At 41.2% G+C, this 20,807-nt stretch overlaps 1 protein-coding gene across 1 annotated transcript; it reads left to right on the top strand.

Moving 5' to 3' along the window:
• The first annotated feature begins 2,333 nt into the window (after positions 1–2,333).
• On the top strand, positions 2,334–20,529 carry TICAM2 (TIR domain containing adaptor molecule 2). Its single transcript, XM_066382048.1, has 2 exons — positions 2,334–2,694; positions 17,046–20,529. The coding sequence occupies exon 2, from the start codon at positions 17,101–17,103 to the stop codon at positions 17,800–17,802; it is 702 nt and encodes a 233-aa protein (XP_066238145.1). The 5' UTR covers positions 2,334–2,694; positions 17,046–17,100; the 3' UTR covers positions 17,803–20,529.
• The last annotated feature ends 278 nt before the right edge of the window (positions 20,530–20,807 follow it).

Raw genomic sequence — 20,807 nt, 5'->3', positions numbered from 1 at the left:
TTTAAACCCATGGGTTATTTTTAAATGTCTTGATTTCCAGACATGTAGAGGCTTTTCTAGTTATCTTTTTGTTTTTGTTTTTCAGACTAATACCTAGGTCGTCAGAGAACATATTCTGTATTATTTTAATATTTTGATTCTTTTTTTGCTTTGTTGAGATTTCTATGGCAAAAAATATGGACTAATTTTGTTAATGTCTGATTTTGTTAATATTCCATGTATACTTGAAAAGAATATGTGTTTTGAAATTGTATTGGATGCTATATTATATGTATGTCAATCAAGTCAAGTTCATTAATCATGTTCAAATCATTTATATTCTTACTGAGTTATGTGTGAGTCTACAGGGCATATTAAGATACCCAGGGAAATGATGGAGTAAGCTTGACAGAGGTTCAAGACCTTGAAAATACCAGAGCATTTAATGTCAAGGATTTCAGGGATGTGAAGCCATAGGGAAGAAATTTTACCTGTCAGAGAAACCAGCCATCTCTTCTCTGATTTAGTTAGCACTCCTTCCTACTTTACTCTGCTCTCATTCATTCATTCATTACCAATGATGGACCTGAAATTTTCTTGTTTACAAGTCTGTTGTCTGACTCCTGGCCTAGACTGCAACATCTCCAAGAGGATTGGGACCATGTGTTGTCTTGTTCACATTATATTCCTAATGGCTAGCACATAGAAGACACCAAATATTTGTAAACAAATAATTGACACCAAATATTTGTTGCATAAATTAGTGCATTTTCTTGACATACATAATTTGAGTAGAAAATTTAAGTAATGAAATTAAAATATTTTCTTAGTACAGCATGTGACTATTTATGAAGAACAGTGCAAAATTTGGAGCAGTTTTAAACATATCATATAATGAAAAAATTCAAGTGAATTTGCCCTTGACATTAGTGACTACATTTATTTATTTGTGCATGGGATGTGGTTGGTGAACGTGGAAATAAATGTTTATCGCATTTGCCATTAGTAGTATAGCAATGAAATAAATGAAAAGCACTGATTTGAAACGTTGAGAGGAGAAGGCAGAGACTGAAAGAGAAGAATTTTTAACAAGTTTGATAAGCGTAAAGGCCATGTGGGGTGGTTGACATCAAGGAAATCAGGTATTTGGAGGAGACAATAGCACCTTTGTCCATTGTCTCAGAGTGACTCAGACGAAAATCAATGAAACAAAAACATCATTTGGATTTAATAACAAGGCCACTGTTTAACTGAGAAGTTGAAATAGAATTGTTGGGAAGTGGAGGGAGGAGAAACCAACTCTCAGAAGGTAATGAATTGTGTTGCCATGCTGCTTAATAAGGTGTTTTCCCAAGTAATGACTATCTGCCAGAGCTTAGGCCCAGCCTGTTGTTGGTTGGGGGCAGAGGAGAAGGTAACTTTTTGCTCTAACCTGTAACAGGAAGTAGGGATTGAGAATTAAAAGAAAGGATTAGGAAGGGTGTATATTTTTGGGGTTTTTTTTGTTTGTTTGGTTTTTTTTTTTGGTTTTTTTTTTAAAGATTTTATTTATTCATTATAGAGAGGGGAAAGAGAGAGAGAGAGAAGGGGGGAGGAGCAGGAAGCATCAACTCCCATATGTGCCTTGATCAGGCAAGCCCAGGGTTTTGAACCAGCAACCTCAGCGTTTCCAGGTTGTCGCTTTATCCACTGCGCCACCACAGGTCAGGCGAAGGGTGTATATTTTTGAACTGGGTTTTAGGATATGACTAGGATTGGTAGCCTTAAGTAGCTTCGGTAAAACAAGTATTTAGCTTTTTATACTTCTTTTACTTGATTGCTTTTTTTATTCTTACTATTCAGTGAAGTGGCAGTCTTTCTGCAGGGGAAAGGAACCTGAGGAAAGGGGCTTTTTCGGGGAGAGGGAGATGCACTATGCATCCCTGACTACAGCAACGTTCAGTGAGAGAGTCCCAAAGGGAAAGGAAACCCCAAGGGGCCATCTTGGAGGGCCAGCGGAATCGCTGTGCCTCGGGAAAGGTACAGGGTCTGTTTGGGAAAGACAGGACATTTCCCTTAGAATTTGGGGGAGCCTCAGACTTCACTACGGGCTCAGTGTTGGGCGCGCTAGGAAGGCGGAAGGAAGCAGTAGCTGCAGCCCCATCCCAGCACCCAGATCTCTAAGGAGCAAATACAGTGGAGACCCCCCTCAGTACCGCCCCCCACACCCCCACACACATGCCCCGCATTTTCTGGCCTCGAAGTCTGGGATTCTGAGACCAAAACAGAAGCAGCAGCAGCGGTCTCAGCACAGGAAATCCGTATTTTCATGGGCTCGAGTTGTGCGGCGTGATTTCCTCTTCCCGCCGCTCTTAATGGCCCGCTCTTCCTCCTGCGTGGAGAGATCCAGTCACGTATACACCCGGCTTTCCTCCACGGTGCGTCAGGGCTCAGGCAGCCCTTGGGGACTTGCGGGGTCCGCACGGCCACTCTCCAAAGGGTTAAGTATCAACGTGTCTGACAGGGGTGGGGACTCCGCGGTGCCACGACTTCCGTGCGCCCAGCTAGGCGGAGCGCGGCACAGTCAGTGTGGATACGGAGCTTGCAGCCGGTCGACCGCTGGACATCTGTCCGTCCCGACGCCCAGGAGAAGTCTCGCACCGAGTGGGTCTGTTCCACGGAGGACGAAGACGGAGAAACCACGAGGCTGGTCCCAGTGTGGGCTGCACTCCCCAGGCAAGTAGTGCCCCGGGGCAGGTGCCGCAGGGCTCGGTGTTGGCATGAGGGCTGTTGACTGCGCAGCAGCCCTAGCGAGCCCTGGGTGGACGGGGCGCAGCGGGCTCCAGGGGTCCGGCGGGGCGCAGAGCCGCCTTTTGCATCAGATGGGTCCTTACTCTGAAGGGGAAATCCACGCAACTTTCTACTGTTACTGTAAGTTTCACTTTGCCTGGAGACCCATTTTTTAAAAGAGACCTTAGAGCCATAGGCAAACGGCTCAGCGTCTTGCATGTAAAGGTTCTGCGTGAGCCTCATTCAGGCGCAAAATGCTGAAGGCTTTGGTTTTATTTGGCTTCTTGTCCAAAAGCTAATTTGGATATAATAATTTGGGCTAGAACTGCGAGCTAGTTTTCAGTATTGTATTGGTTAGGATTTCTCCAGTTCTTCATGGCAATAAACTTTCAAAAAATGGGAGGGGGATGTCTTCAAAACATGCTATATTTTTAACACTTTAAATAGCATGTTGGTTATAACTTGAGGTAAGCAATACTATTTTATATTTCTTTAAATCTGAAATAGATGAGTGGAAGTAGAATAATGCCTTACTTTTGAAGCAGAGGAAATGCCACTTATGTTCAGCTGTATGGAACTTAAAGCATAAACCACATTTATAGTGTTGAATCATTTGCTCCTCGTGGTATTTTTTATTTATTCGTTGAATAAATACGGGTCTGCTGATAAATCTTGTCTTTAAATGTTGCAGGAAGCAGCCCCAATGGAGGATAAGACACCCAGAGAGCTTGATCGAGGAAGTAGGATTTATTGGTAGTTGGTGGAGCACCAAAAACAGGAGCTCCCTGAAGTTATATTTCTTATCATGTATACTTTTATAGCTTTAGCTTTCACGGGACAAGTGCCTGCTTTCCTTGACTTCTTTGTTTGCAGACCTACCTGACTTTTGTGTCTCGGGAAGGGAAGGGGTATCAGAGGAGGTTTGAACCTTTGCCCTTGACTATTCATATAATCTATTCTTGCTGATGCTGCACAAGTTTATTTCAGGGAACTGATAACAAGAACCACAGCTATGGTTTGTTACTTTTCAAACTTTCTCAGTCAGCCCTTCCTCCCTCAGTCCATAATGCTGAGGTCACTGGCATGAGCGTAAAATCACACACATCGTAGGCCCCTCTCCTGCATTCTTCTGGTTTCTCTCTCATAAATAATCCTCCTCCCCTCCCAGACCAAACATCCCTTTTTAGGTCCCACCCATTTCTTTGCTCTCTTTTATTTAAACAACAACAACAGAAGTTCTTTAAAAGACAAAAGACGAGCGGGGTCTCTATTTACACCACTCCTATATCCTCCTCCACTCTCTCCTCTGGACCTTTTGTCTCCTTCACCCCTTGTCACTTGTGTAATTCAGTATCTGTGCATAGTTTCCATTTCATATGACACAGTTGACTGCTCCCTCCTCCTCGGTATTTTCTTCACTTGGCTTCCAGGTCACCACATTCTCCTGCGTTTCCTTCACCTCACTGGTCACTCCTGTGTCTACAGGCTTCCCCTCTTCCCAACCACTAGTTGTCGGAGTACCCCAGGGCTCAGTTCTTGGCCATATTCTCTTTCTAGCCATGCTTCATTCCTTCAAGGCAATTTCTGTGACAAGCCATATTCTATGGCTGTGATTAACATATATAAGCTTTTAACTTCCAAATTTTTCTCTCTAGCTTTACTTCTCCTGAGCTCCAGATACATACAACCAGATATTTACTCACCATCGCCACTTGGAAGTCCAGTAGGCATTTAAATTTTGTGTGTTCAAACAGAATTACTGATACTGCATCCACCCAGACCTCCCTGTGCTTTCCCCTTAGTTACCTTCTTTATATTACTAATCGTTAATGCCATTCCGCTGAAACTCGAGGGATTATCCTTGATGCTTCTTTTCAGCTCATACCCTACATGCAAGCATCTAGCAAATTCTCTTGAGTCTACCTTGAAAAGATAATCAAATCTGACCTCTCACTCCTTCTCATGCAAACCTCAATCTTTTACCTAAATGACTGTAAAGTCTCTGATTTGCAATTCTTGCCTTCTGCCTTTGTTCCTCTATGTCTTTCTACAAATTGCAATGACTTTTTTCAAATATAATCAGAACTTTCACTTCCCTTCAAAACCTTTTGGTGGCTACTTATCACAATCATAAAAAGCAAAGTCTTAGAATGGCATCAAAGCCCTTTGTAGTCTAACTCCTGACTACTTCTCTGATCTCCCTTCCTGCGTTCTCCCTTGCTTACTCCACTGTAGGGACACTGATCTTACTGCTGTTCCCTTTGCCCACAGTGGGCCTCTCTACAAGACTGTCACAGGCTGTGCACCTTCATTTCCCTCACCTGTCCATGCTGTAGTTCAGGGATTACTGCCATAGTCCCGTTATAACAATTTTTTTGCTACTGACCGTCAGGTGGGCTGCTGTTAGATACTGGTATTCCATGAATTGTATGGCACCTTTAGAATGTTGCTGGTTGCTAGGACTCTAATGTTAAAATGCACAACTGTCTTTCTCCTGAGCCTCATTTTGATGAGATACATAGTTTGCCCTTAAGTTCTGTGTCTTTATAAAATGTTCTTCCTGGTTGGTAGACGACTTGCCTGTTAGTATCAGTTCTCAATTTTAAATATAGAAAATAAGAGAAAAATATCGTCCAGTTTACCGAAAAGAATACGCAGTAATTATTTTTGCCAATTCCTTTGCTTCAGTAGGAAGCAGTGGTCTGTGATCTGGAGACTTTCTGAATGGTTCTGGTAACAGGTAGTTTAAATGGGAAGAAGGAAAATTAAGTAGTTTGTTCAGAAAATATAATACAAGTTTTTAAAAATGTAGTGACTAAGCCAATAGCATAATATCAAGATTATGGTAAAATTTAGTTCTCTTTTAAAAATATATGGGAATGGAAATGACATACAGTATTTTTATTTTTAGGGAAAACTGTTGGGCAATAAAAGACCATTTAATTCATAATACTTATTTCTTATTTTAATCCTAAGGAACTTGTTCTGTGATGTTATCAGTAGTATATGTTTTACCCCACCCTCTTCTAGAAGAAAATAAAACATTCTTTAATTCACAATTGGGATGCTTGAATAAATATGTGCAATGGAGTACTAAATAAAAATTTAAAAATAGATGGATTTGGAATATGAATCAGAAAAGAGGAGGAGAGTGAAGCCAGGAGTGAAGTTAGACTCAAAACACCTGTCACCAGCTGCGGCATCGGTGAGCTGAGAGCGCTCATGAGCCTGCCGCGTGCTAGCAGCTGAATCCAGAGGCAGGCGCCTCAGGTGAAAAGCAGGTATCCAGGGGAAGGTCTGTTTGTGTAGTTTTGCTTTTTTTAGCTGATAGAAGCAGTGTGTGTGTGTGTTTTCAAGTAATTAAATGTTTATTTGCTCAAGGACCTGTATTAAGTAGAATACTGTAGGATCCTTGTTTGGTTTAGAGTTAAAGTATACTAGTGGGAAAAATGAGAAACTAAGCAGGTAATCATATACATCATTAATTGTAGTTGTGATTAGTGTCACAATGGAAAGATAGAGGCTGCTATGCTCCTACAGAGCACATAACTCTCCCCTAATGCAAGCTCTGGTGCCTCATAGGATAAATACCCTGGTTTATGTGGACTATAAATATCAGTAGGTGCCCTGGCCGGTTGGCTCAGCGGTAGAGCGTCGGCCTAGCGTGCAGAGGACCCGGGTTCGATTCCCGGCCAGGGCACACAGGAGAAGCGCCCATTTGCTTCTCCACCCCTCCGCCGCGCTTTCCTCTCTGTCTCTCTCTTCCCCTCCCGCAGCCAAGGCTCCATTGGAGCAAAGATGGCCCGGGCGCTGGGGATGGCTCTGTGGCCTCTGCCTCAGGCGCTAGAGTGGCTCTGGTCGCAATATGGCGACCCCCAGGATGGGCAGAGCATCGCCCCCCTGGTGGGCAGAGCATCGCCCCTGGTGGGCGTGCCGGGTGGATCCCGGTCGGGCGCATGCGGGAGTCTGTCTGACTGTCTCTCCCTGTTTCCAGCTTCAGAAAAATGGAAAAAAAAAAAAAAATATATCAGTAGGTAATATTTGATAATTAATCCTTTTATTTATACCAGACCTTTGCCATCCTTAGGGATTCTGTACAACCTCCAAAAGCAGAAAATAAGTAAGTGACAACTGATTTTTAAAAATGTTATTTTAGTATAAAAATCAGGATGGATTCAAATTCTAGCCTGTTCCAAAAAACATCGATTACCCTCGTTGAAATTTAAAAAACATTTCCAGTGTGAAGAAGTGAAAGAAGAGTCCACGTGTTCCTTGTCTGACTGACACGCTCTGTCCTGTTGTGTCCAGGCATCCTGACACTCCCTTGCTGTTGTCCCAGGGTCGGCAAACTTTCTCTTGGAAGAGTCAGATAATAAATGTTATAATCTTTTGGGCCATATGGTTTCTATTGTAACTATTCAACTCTGCCCCTGTGGCCTGAAATTAGCTACAGACAATACATAAATATATAGGCATGGCTGTCTGCTGCTGATTTCTGCTGTAGCTCCTTGTTCTGAATTTGTATGTTGTACCAATCACAGTTTAGGTCCAGAAAACAGAATCTACTCTGCCTGACCAGATAGTGGCCCAGGGGATAGAGCGTTGAACTGGGACACAGAGGACCCAGGTTCAAAGCCCCGAGGTCACCCAGCTTGAGCGCTTGCTCATCTGGTTTGAGTAAAGCTCACCAGCTTGAACCCGGGGTCGCTGGCTTGGGCAAGGGGTCACTCTCTCTGCTAGAGTCCCCCAGTCAAGGCACATATGAGAAAGCAATCAGTGAACAACTAAGGTGCCACAACAAAGAGTTGATGCTTCTCATCTCTCTCCCTCTCTATCTGTCCCTCTCTCTGTCTCTGTCACAAAAATTAATTAATTAATTAATTAAAAAAAGAATCTAGCTAGTTTAAGCAGAAAGGTATGTGTTAGAAGGTATTATAACATTCACAGTCTGATCAGGAAAGCTGAAGAGCTAGAGTCTAGATTGAGTTTCTAGGGACACTTCCTAGCATCACCTAGCTGCATTTGGTCGTGTATTTCTGGGACTTTTGCCATGTCCAGGAAACCTGTCAAATCAGGAAGCTGCCAGTTCCTCAATCACACCGACTCTACTAGAATCTTAACCAGTAAATAGGAGCCTCCTGCTCTGCCTGCCTTCATATTTGATGCTGCCATGTAAGTACATCTGATTGGCAGAACTTAAATTACATCTTGAACCCTACCTTCAAGGGAGTCTAGGAAATACAGCTTTAGTACTTGGGGTACAGGAAGTTCAAGAATATACACTAAAAGGAAGTTGGAATAAATTTTGGATGAGCAAATTTGTATTATCTGCTACAGAATACCCCTTTGGCCACTTCACAAATATATCCTTCTTTCCATACGTAAACTTCCAGACAATAGTAATTACAGTATGGTCTCTCCCAAGATAATGCAACTATCCCTCATTAAAAACAAAAACGCAGTCACCTTCTCCCCAGAAGATAAAACTCAAAGCCCTGTAGGTCACCACATTATGTGCAACATTCACAGACATTATCCCACGACCCGCACACTCGGGAGTTAAGTGGCTTCTCTTTGCTTTCCTAGGGAAAGGGGAAGTTGAAGAGAGAACTGCCCAATGACCAAGAGGCTAACAGCTCAGCTCTAAGAAGCTCCCACTCATATTTCCATCCTCTTTCTCTCTATGAGCAAATTCCCTCAGTTTCTAGGCATTTTAAGTATCACTTCTCTTAATGAAATCCTCTCCTGTCCCACATTCGTTTATAGCTCTCGGCCTCTCCTTTCTGTCTTAGCTAAGCTTTTCCCTCTCCTTGTGCACTCACTTCCTGTAGACTCTCAAGCACACTGCAGTCAGGTGTGGTGACGCCCACCATTTCTCTGAAACTGCTCCTGAGAACCTCCAGGTGCTAAATGCCTGGACCCTGACCACCATTCCAAGCACTCTCTTCCCTTTACTCTGGATACTGATCTGTGTCTGATTTTCCTGCTGCTCCACAGCCAGTCCTCCTCTGGATGCCATCCTGCATTGATTCAGTTTCTGCTCTCTCTCTCTCTCTCACTTGACTCGGTTACTCGCAGATTTGAGCTAGCACCCAAGTTTTATCCACCATGAGGTTGCTCTCCTGAGCATTGGGCCTACCTGTGCAAGTGCCTACTGGACAGCTCCTCCTTTAGTTATGGGTACCCTGAGCTCTCTAGATCCCAAACTAGATTAATTGGTCGCACCCACCTCCACCCCGTTCATCTTGGCGAATGGCACCACCACCAAGTTACACAAGGCTCAGGCTTGGGCGGCGTACCTGATTCTTCTTTCTGCCACCCACCCGCCTTTGTTACGAACTACATGCCTTTGTCTCCATTATCACCTCCATAGGTCAGGACTCGGCCTTCTCACCTAGGTTATTGCACCAGCCTCTCAAGTGATTGTTCTCCCGGTCTAAGTAAGGTCTTACAGTCTTTTGGCCTAGTCTCCATACAACAACTCTTAACCTGTCTAAAACAAGTCACAGCCCTGTCACTCCCCAACTGAACACCCACCAGGGGCTCTGTCTGCCAGCATGATCAAATTCAAAATCCTGAGCATACTACTGTATTTCCCCATGTATAAGACACACCTGTTTTCAAAAAAATTTGGGGTCTAAAAACTGGGTGCATCTTATACAGTGGTTGTAGTTTTTTTTACTTGCATTTCCTGCTTTTTTGCACTTGTTTTTGCATTCATTGTTGAAGACAGTGATTCTGAAGTCAAGCTAATAGATGGGAGTTTTGACAGTGATAAGTTATATGAATTTTATGATTAATAAAACTTGAGTTCATTGACTTTAATAAAAACAAATTTTGGGCCCTGAAATTAAGGTGCATCTTTTACATGGGGAAATACAGTATATTAGGCTTTCTTAGGCACTCTAATCCTGTTTATTTCACCGTTCTCATCTCTCACCACTACCTTCCACCCACCCCCCACCCCCATATACGCTTGAGTCAGGTAAACACCTAGTACAAAAAGATCCTAACAAAATTTGCCCTCTGGTGCCTCAGTATTTTTGCAAACGCTGGTCCCACTGTGTGGGTACCATCCACCTTTCTTGGCTTTACTAAGGTGCAGTGTCCCCTCCTGCAGGTGTCCTTCTTGAGTGCTTCTGTCCTGAATGAAGCACCAGTGCAGGGAGTCCTAGCTGTCTACTTGTCCTGGCTTCACAGCCCTAAAACCCAGCAGGTCTTGATGCAGAGGAAGTTTTCAACACTTCTTTATTTATTTAGAAAAATAACTTTAACAGGGTGACATTGATCAGTAAGAGTACACAGGTTTCAGGTGAATGTTTCTACAGCATTTGAACTGTTGATTATGTTGTATACCCATCATCCAAAGTCAAGTCATTTTCCGTCACCTTATATTTGTCCCTCTTTATACCCTTCCCCCCATCCTCTCCCTCCTCCCCATTCACTCAAGTCCTCCTCTCCCTCCCCCATGTTCCCTTCTCCCTGGTAACCACTTCACTTTTATTATGTTCATAAGTCTCAGTCTTATATCCCACCTATGTGTGAAATCATACAGTTCTTAGCTTTTCTGACTTACTTATTTCACTCAGTATAATGTTCTCAAGATCCATCCCTGTTGTAAATGTCACTATGTCCTCATTTCTTATGGCTGAGTAGTATTTCATTGTATGTATGTACCACATCTTTATCCAATCCTCTATCGAGGGACACTTATGTTGTTTCAACACTTATTTATTAATAACATCAAAATTTATTAATTAACCAATGAGGAAACTACTGAGTTTACCTGCATTTGTCACAAGGTGGTGCTGCTTAGACAGGAAAGAAAACTGAAAGGCTGAAGGATTCAGATATAGTACCAGATGCCCTGTTTTTAAATGTGTTCAGTTTCAGAGGCAGTGATTTAAACACAAAAACTTTTTTTCTGTGGTAAACACATAGATTTAAAAATTGTGTATGTGCATATATTTTATTATCAAATTGCTACTGATCATTATTTTGCTTACTGTTTGGGAGCCTCTCTTCCCAAGTGGTAATAATGTTTTAAAAATTCAAACATTAACCCTTAATTTTAGAGCAACGAATTTTTAAAGAAGGTTGTATTAGAGTTCTCCAGAGAAACAAGACTAATAGGTTAGAGAGAGAGCAGGGGAGATGCAGAGATGGAGGGAGGGAGATTTATTTTAGGAATTGACTCACATGGTTGTGGGGCTGGCAAGTCAGAAATTCACTTCCTTTTTCTGTCTCTTCTCACTCCCTTAATTGTTTCTTATAGTCTTTAGTTTTAAAATACAATCTATACACAGATAAATGCCAAATATACATCTGTGAGCTGCAGCTTTCCCCCAAACCCCAGACGTATTTTTGGCCTACTTAACATCATTAGCAAATCTTGTCATTCATTATGCTATGCATATCATAACAGATTACATCGGGAGGCACGTAATTTCTGGTTGTCATCAGTAAGACTGATCATTTGGATTAGGGTGGTAAATCTGTTATATCTTTGAATTTTTTGTTATTTTTATAGCATTTTCTGTTTCAGATGCATTGGTTTTCATTATATTGGTTGTTTTGAAATGAAATCTTCATAGCTATATCTTCTTTTAAAATGCTTTAGTTTTTCTTTTTTCCTTTACATATTCTGTGATTTTTTTTCAAGCATTTCCAACATGCTTAACTGACATGGTTTTGGTTTCCTATTTATTTTATTCTTTGCTATTTCTATTTTTTTTGTAATAGTGTTGGGTTCTTGATTTGTCTATAGCCTTCTTTTTCATCTAACTCTGTTTCTCGTCTTTAATATTGTTGCTTTGTTCGTTATATATTCTCTTTAGAGTCTCCTAGAACAGTATTACTCAAAGTGCTGTCTATAATATAAGAAGCAGGCATCCAATGTAAACCATGCTGTCTTCTTCATTGACAATGTCTTATATGAAAAAATGTCAGCTGAACTAAACAGCATACTTAACTGATATAGTGGATTGACATCCTGTCAGACTGGTACCAAAAAGTTCAGAGATGGGCAGCTTGTCCGTGGTCTACACCAGTGGTAGTCAACCTGGTCCTTACCACCCACTAGGGGGCATTCCAGCTTTCATGGTGGGCAGTAGCAGAGCAACCAAAGTATAAATAAAAAGATAGATTTAACTATAGTAAGTTGTCTTATAAAGATTTATTCTGCCAAACTTAGCAAAAATCCAACATAAAGTACTTGGTAAGTAATTATTATAATATGCTTTAACTTGCTGTAACTCTGCTTTATAAATTTTATAAAGTAAAGTTACTTTCCTGCTTTATAAATCACCATTACTGTGGAACCAGTGGGCGGTTAGAAAATGTTACTACTAACAGAGATACAAAAGTGGGCGGTAGATGTAAAAAGGTTGACTACCCCTGCTCTACACTTTGAGTTGCACTGTCCCAGAGAATATGCATTTGTTGTGTAAATTTTTCTTTAGTTTCATTGTTACATATTTAATAACAGTAATAACTGCTAAAATTTCTACGGGGGCACTGTTCTAAACTACTTTGATCTTCATAGGTACTATAATTGTATACTAAAACCCCTAAATGTAGGCACTGAAATTATTACTGTTTTACACATGGTAAAATAAAAACACAGAGATATTCGGTAACTTGTACAAAGTCTCCCAGATTTCTATAGCAGGACTGGGATTTACATTCAGACAGTGTAATTCCAGAGCACATAGTCTTAATGAAAATAGAATTTTTAAATGTCCTTTGCATGTTATGATTCTTCTTTATATTCTTTTTAATTTCCTGTAATGTTTTTGCATATCTGCCAAGCTGTTCTTTCCGTTACTCCTATTTGATTTGGGAGATTCTGTTGGGACCCTCTTTACCTAGCTATAAAGTGGATACACTCTGGACCTTCATTCCTTCTTGTCTCAAGTCTCTTCTGAGCTTCCCTTCAGAGCCTCCGTGTCAGGGCTTCATTCTGATGGGTTATGTTTTTCCACATTTCTCTTGTCTAAGGGGCTGTAGGCAGTAGTAATGGGTAGTTTCGGTGATCTTAGATCTTTGCTGGGGTAAAGGGAGGGGATGTGGGGTGTCATTCTATTGAGTTAAAAACAACAAAGAAAAGAGGTTCAGTCTTACCAGCAATTTGACCAAATCTGTCCTTATCACCATTGCAATTTTTCTTTGATATGGAAACCTCATTTGGTAGAATTATTCTGCAGATGAACTTGCACACATATGAAATGACTTTTGTCCAAAGTTAATCATTGTAGCATTGTTCATAATAGTAGCAGACTGGATACAACTCACATATCCAAGAACAGGGGACAGTTATAGTACATCCACGTACTGGAAGATAATGTCGTTGTGAATAAGAGAGAGGAAGTTCTCTGTGTGGTGATATGGAAAGCTCTGAGATCATAGTATTAATGGGAAAAGCAACCTATCTATATGGTGGTGGTTGGCAGTGTGTGTGTGTGTGTGTGTGTGTGTGTGAATGAACATTTATATATATGAGATACTTTTATTTGGAAAAATAAGTATCCCGTACATAATACATTTTTGAAAAAAAGGAAAGAAAAGAAAGAATATATATTCATAAAGAAACAGTGGAAGGATATAGAAGAAACTCATAAAATTGACCACCAGAGGGAGGCCATGGGGGTAACAGGATGGATAAGGATATGGTGAAACTTTTCAATATAAATGTTTTCAAAGTCATTAGATGTTTCAACCACTACCTTTTCTTAAAAAGTAAATTAAAAAGTGAATACACACGTATTTTTATTCCTGTGAACAGTTGTTTCATGTGCCTGTCCCCAGAGGCCACCCTCACTCTCCTCCCATTTAGCTGAGAGGAAGGGTGTGGAGCCTAAATGCTTTAGCCCTGTGCTAACCATTCCAGATGGGCAAGAACTTTAAAGAGAGCTTTCCAGGATTCTTTTTGAAAGCCTTCTCCCTCCCCTTATTTCCTTCAGCATTCCATACCTTCCTTCTGTTCGAGTAAAGCCCTCTATATTGATGGAGTTAGTCGGCACAGAGTGGCACAGTCATGTTCTCTCCTTTCTTCGAACCTTGGACACCCCAGTGATGAACCTGGACAATCCCCGTGAGTCACTGGTGGTGGGAAAGGCAAGTCTCCAGCACACAATTTTCCACATCTTTTTCCCTTTGCTATCTCCTTACCCCCTCCCTCCAAATTAGAAGGTGTAAGGCCAGTAGCCGCGGCCACCATCATAGCCACCTGGCCCATGCAGGTTCCCATTTAATTCAGACAGATGGTAATGAAACAACAGAGCCAAGAACTGGTGGGCCATTTTCCTTTATTCCTGCTTGCAACCAGCAGGCGAGAAATACACACAGCAAGAAAACACTTCCCTTTCCATTCAGGGCTCCCAAAGCCACTGACTTTCTCTGGTTTTTTCCTAGAATCAACGTCCCAATAGTCTCACTCAGTCCGCTCTGCATGCCTCCATTTTTGGCTGCCTCTTCCCTTACAACCACGTGGCCTCTCTCCTGTTTAAAGTGGCCTCCTAGCTCCTCCTTTTAAAACTTTTCAGCACAAAAGTCCCTCCTGCAGCACATATTAGCATAACCAAGCCCCTTCCCAAGAATGAAGGTAAGCAGCCACCCCATGTGGACAGCACCATTTTAATAAAAGTGAACAACACAAATTTTACAAACTTATTTGCCCAATAGAAGGTCATAGTGAAGTTTTTCAGATACCGTCATCAACTTTTTTCTCTCTGGTCTGCTTAGAGTGGGTGTGAGCAGGACTGCTTGGAAGTTGAATAGCACACCATAAATTTCTGGATTGTTTTGCTCTTTTTACTGACTGGTATTTAAGAAAAATAAGACATCAAGTTGGAAATCTTTTCTAGAACTGTATTTCGAGCCTGACCAGTGGTGGCACAGTGGATAGAGCTTTGACTTGGGACTCTGAGGTTCCAGGTTTGAAACCTCAAGGTTGAGCACGGGCTCATCAGCTTGAGCGTGGAGTCGCAGGCTTGAGTGTGGGATCATCAAAATGATCTCATGGCCTGACCAGGTGGTAGCGCAGTGGATAGAGCATCAGACTGGGATGCGGAAGACCCAGGTTCGAGACCCCGAGGTTGCCAGCTTGAGCGTGGGCTCATCTGGTTTGAGCAAAACTCACCAGCTTGGACCCAAGGTCGCTGGCTTGAGCAAGGGGTCAGTTGGTCTGCTGAAGGCCTGCGGTCAAGGCACATATGAGAAAGCAATCAATGAACAACTAAGGTGTCGCAATGGAAAACTGATGATTGATGCTTCTCATCTCTCTCCATTCCTATCTGTCTGTTTCTATCTATCCCTCTCTCTGACTCTCTCTCTGTCTCTGTTAAAAAAAAAAAAAAAAAAAAAAAAAAAAAAGATCTCACAACCGCTGGCTTGAGCTCAAAGGTAGCTGGCTTGAGCAAGGGGTCACTGGCTCAGCTTGAGCACTGCTACTCTTCTTTCCCCCTCCTCCTTCAAGGCAGGTTTGAAAAGCAATCAATGAACAAACTGAAGTGTTACAACTACTAGTTGATGCTTCTTACCTCTCTCTCTCCCCCCTCCACTAAAAAAAAAAGGATTTTGAAAGATTTTGTGATCTGATTTGACACATTATTTTATCTTAGAAACCTTTGACATTTTTATGAATATCTTGTAGTACTGCAGGTGCATTTATCTGCAGCAGCTAGTGATCAAGACAATGAGTTTAAGTTGCTTTAACAAGCCTAGATCCATGAGTAAGTGAAGATCATTTTAATTGGTATAGTAAATAGATGTCTCTGAATGGTTGAACGGTTATTTTATTAGTCAGGGGAAGTTTCTTCTGACAACTTTGCATATATTAAAACCTTTTTTCAAAATACAGTAACAAAGTCAGTAGTTAACCCTAACCAATGAAGAGTTAAAATCCATTTGTTTTTATTACTTGGAATGTATGTATATGTGTGTGTATGTATGTATGTATGTATGTATGTATGTATGTATGTGTGTGTGTGTGTATATAGCAGTTTAGAGTTATTATGCCTGGAATTCCTCTTTGTAATTGGCATAATTGACTGTGGAGTCAGAACCTGAAGTACAGTTACAGTAAATTACGGATAGTAACCAGCAGTCCTTCACTATTCAGAGGCAGTAGCAAACCCTTTCACTCTATATATGTTAGGAAGAAGTTCTCTGTTTTTTTCTTATCTTTTCTTCCCATAACAATTTCCACCATTTTTGCTGAATGGTTTCTTCTAAACCTGAATTATTTTGGTATATGAAGTGGTATGACTCATTATCAATGTAATTCTGATTTCTTACTGAATTCTGGTCTTTTCCCATGAACAATGAATGCTCTGGGAAATAAACTATGTGGGCCCATATTGAAAATATAAAGTCTATATTTATGTATTATTAATTTTCTGTCTTTTGATAAAAGAATCTGTCTTATAATTGCCTTTTTTTAACATTATCTGAACATTTCTTTAAATTAGCTTCACATGGAATACTTTTCTTCCATGGCTGATTTAATTCTTCCCCTCTGAACTTAGACTTTTTAAAATAAAACAATGAGTTTAGACAATAATGATTTTTTTTGTTGTTGATTTCACTGGAGAAAATCACTTCCAAACCAAGATGTTAATTTTTCCCTAGGTGAATAAATATGTTTTATTCGGTATTTCCAGGATTAGCTGGAGAGAAGTATTCCTTCCTCCCCACAATTTTAATTTCTTCACCAGCCCCACTGCAGCAGAAATGCCTGACCTTAAACAAACAAGCTCGGAACCAGTGAAATTTGACATTTTCGATCTTTTTATGCTCAGTCAGTAGAGCTGCTTGCTAGCCAACTGTAGGATATTTGTATTCGGTTTTGTCCTTGTGTTTATTTCAAAAAATAAATTCTCTACTTAATATTTGAATATTTTGTTTTTTAGATTTTCACATTTCTAGCCTACACAATAATTTGATAATGGAGAATTTGGAGTTTAACTTTAGATGGGTAAAGTGGTATGGTACCTCTTTCAATAATACCAAAATGATTCGTTTTTATCTGGAGGTTTATAGTGCTAGTATAATACCATTTAAAATTTCCAAATGTTTCCTGTTATAGTCGCCTGGACCGTGGGTTTAATTACCCTTGACTACCTGTAGTAGTAGCCCTTGTGAGGCTCTCAAAATACAAGTGATCTCTTTTCCCAGAGATCTGCTTGACATTACTTTCTTAGGACCTGCCTATGTCATCGTTTTGAGCCTTTTAGGTTCTATTTTCAATGTTTTGATTAAATTTACACTGTTCTTCTCTTTGTTATTTCTTTTTTTAGAATGAAAAGAAGTGCTGAGACATAAAGCTTTTCTCTTCTGACTTGGATATTTATAATGGGTATTGGAAAGTCAAAAATAGATCCCTGCCCTCTTTCTCTTTCTCTGGGTAAAAGCCACAGCACGGATACAAATCAAAGACCTCTTGAGTCAGATGCCAAGAGCTCAGAAATCTCCCTGCACGTTGCGGAGCAAAGCAGGACAGCAGAGGTGCCCGCGGAAGAGCAGGCAGGAGCTGCGGGAGCGGACGGGGTGCCCGCAGAGGCCGCTGAGGAAGAGGAGTTCCTCAAGTTTGTGATACTGCACGCGGAAGATGACATAGACGAAGCCCTCAGAATCCAGGATTTGCTCCAAAATGACTTTGGGGTCAAACCTGGAATCATCTTTGCCGAGATGCCGTGTGGCAGACAGCACTTACAGAATTTAGATGACGCTGTGAATGGGTCTGCGTGGACCATCTTACTGTTGACTGAAAACTTTTTGAGAGACACCTGGTGTAAGTTCCAGTTCTATACATCCCTGATGAACTCTGTTAACAGGCAGCACAAATACAACTCCGTCATCCCTTTGCGGCCCCTGAACAATCCCCTGCCCCGGGAAAGGACTCCCTTTGCCCTGCGAACTATCAACGCCCTGGAGGAAGAGAGTCGTGGCTTTCCTACGCAAGTGGAAAGAATTTTTCAGGAGTCTGTGTATAAGACACAACAAACTATCTGGAGAGAGACGAGAAATATGGTACAAAGGCAATTTCTTGCCTGAGAGGGAGCACAGAACAAAGGGCTGGCTCTTGTCTTATAAACAAATGATTTAAAACGAATGATTTATCTTCACTTGAGAAGGCAATTTCCAGGAGAAGTTGCAATAAAAGAGATCCTATTCTTATAGGAACCTGTGGAGCACAAGGAAAGGATATTTCTGCCAGACAAAGAATTGTGGTATATTCTGGTGTTTCAGTGAATTCAGGGATGTCAGGATTTGCTGTCACAGTTTTCCTAGTTCATGAATATGACAAAGGATATTCTCAATTGATAGTCCTTGTGTTGAACCTTGAACAAAAATTTGTCTAATAGGCATTTTAAAAATATAGCACTTTCACTGAATTTTGTTCTCAAAAGACACGTAACCAGAATGGCCCTGAGAGAGCTGACCGCCCTTCCTCCTGTGAATGTTGTGATGCAGCATCCCCCATATTGTCACCAGAAATCTGGTTAGCCAGAGCAGAACATACGGGATGTTGAGTGCCGATAAATAGGAAATCAGAAATAGATGTGGGAATAGTGGGGCTTTTAAAAAGAATACAGTCAAATGTATTTTTCTTTCTGCTGGAATTTGCATATACTGTAGAGGCAAGTCCCACCACCGATTGATAGTGTGATGGTTAGTGACTCCATGGAGCAGGGTTGAGATGTCCCCTGGAGCCTGAAGCTCCTTATGTTGGTCATCTTCTGTAATCAGGGCTTTATTTGCAGTGTTTCAGAAAGGTGTATGATTGTGTGTCCTTAGCCAGATGTTCTTTAAAATCAGTGACCTCTCTTATGAACCTTTAAAAATTTCATGCACAAGGTTTTATCCAGGAAATATTTCTCAAGATGTTCAGAGTAGTATCTCTCTGTCTATCTCTCTCTGTCTCTCTCTCAGTATTTAGAGTTGGGATAGAAGTAGGAGATGTGCTTTATCACTTCCTCTTCTAGTGTCCCACACTCACTGCAATCCAGAGAAGCCCCAAACAGACCTATTTCTTTCCCTCACAACCCTTCTGCCCCACTGAGATTCAGGGAGAATCATCAGGTACGGACCAGGGTGAGTGTCGTGTGAATCGTGTTATGTTGTGCTACTAAAAGCACCTGATGGGAGGTCAGGGGACCTGGTTCTAATCCAGGCTCTTGATGAATCTGACCTCACTGAGGATGAATGTGACCTTGGAAAAGCTGCTTACCCTTCTCTATCTGCAAGACAAAAGGATTGGATTGATGGGTCTGTAAAGGCCTTTGTGAACAACTAGGAACCAGAAAAGGGAACAAGCAAAAAAATAGAACTTTGTAATGTGGTATGTAATATCATTGCAGGAGGTTTTATATATGTTTACAATGAAAGAGTATTTTAATATATGTACTGCATTTCTCATGTTGCTTATTATACTTTTATAGTGACAGAAAAAAGTTATGATACATGCTTACTCAGATTTTTAAAAATGTATCGCTTTTTTTTTTTTTTTTCATTTTTCCGAAGCTGGAAACGGGGAGGCAGTCAGACAGACTCCTGCATGCACCCGACCGGGATCCACCCGGCATGCCCACCAGGGGGCGATGCTCTGCCCCTCTGGGGCATCGCTCTGTTGCATCCAGAGCCATTCTAGCGCCCGGGCCATCTTTGCTCCAATGGAGCCTCAGCTGAGGGAAGGTAAGAGAGAGACAGAGAGGAAGGAGAGGGGGAGGGGTGGAGAAGCAGATGGGCACTTCTCCTGTGTGCCCTGGCTGGGAATTGAACCCGGGACTCCTGCACACCAGGCCGATGCTCTACCACTGAGCCAACCGGCCAGGGCCTAAAAACATATTCTTTATTGGGACTTTTGAGCAAAGACATCTTGCCTGATTTTTCTTTCTCCTTATCCCACCTTTCTGTATCTCCTGTTAGTCTTGGGGTCTGCTCACATCTTTCTGCAGACCACCTCTTCATAGCCAGGAACCAAAATGTCCCATGAGTAACATTCACCCATAACCTTGCAAGTAAGTCTGGCCTCCTTCTCTACTAGAACTTATTTATGAGGAGATTGTTTACATTGCGTGGTGACATGTTTTTAACCTCAAGTCCCTTTCTATCATAGTAGCTTACTATTTCAGTTTTAATAAGAAGTATTTTGTTTGCCATACTGCTTCCTGTATCTCAAATTTCATACACCAACAAAACATTAATCACCCACTCTTCATTTCCTGCCAAACTCAGATCAATTGGTGCTGAATGTTTTTCCTTAAATAAATGTTTTCATTCTTTACTATTGGCTAAACTTGATTGTTACTAACTTTATTGAAGATTGTGGAAAATATTTCAAAAAGAGGCATTGATCTATACTCCTCTGTAGAGCACTAGGCACTCGATTTGGAGTTCAGTGTTTTTTTATGATGAAAAATGTTAAGTACCAAATAACTGTATATGTTGAACTTAGCAGTTATAACAAGTGATTATCAAAATAGCTAAAGTGAGAATGAAAAGAGGTAAAGGTATGGCCTTAGTCATGTGTTTGAGTGCATATACATGTGCACAGATACATAGATTTAGATTTACACACACACCTATGGGGGAATTCTGGCAAATTTTGCTACATGCTGGCGTGCTCCCATTTTGAGTACGTTGTGAGCCTCATTGCCCACCCTGGAACTTCGTTGAAGAATCCAAGTTGTGCCTTTTTAGCAGTTAGGATTCTTTCAGCTGAAAGAAACAGAAAACCCAATGCATATGACCTACATCATAAGATAAACTTACCTTCCACTTTAATGGGACCTCAAAGATATCATTAAAAACCCAAATTCTTACATACAGTGGACTATTACTGCACCTTAAAAAGGAATAAAATTCTGGTACATGCTACAACATAGATACAATCTTGAAAACATTATGCCAATTGAAAAGAAAACAAAGCCAGACACAAAAGGGCAAAATTGTATGTTCCTAAAATAGGCAAATTTATAGAGACAGAAAGAATAGAGGGGGCTGGGTAGGGGCTGAGGAAGGGAAGAAGAGAGAGTCATGTTTAATGGGTGCAGAGT

The sequence above is a fragment of the Saccopteryx leptura genome, chromosome 4 (assembly GCF_036850995.1).
Source record: "Saccopteryx leptura isolate mSacLep1 chromosome 4, mSacLep1_pri_phased_curated, whole genome shotgun sequence".
Lineage (NCBI taxonomy): Eukaryota > Metazoa > Chordata > Mammalia > Chiroptera > Emballonuridae > Saccopteryx > Saccopteryx leptura.
This window is presented reverse-complemented; position numbering and strand designations above follow the sequence as displayed.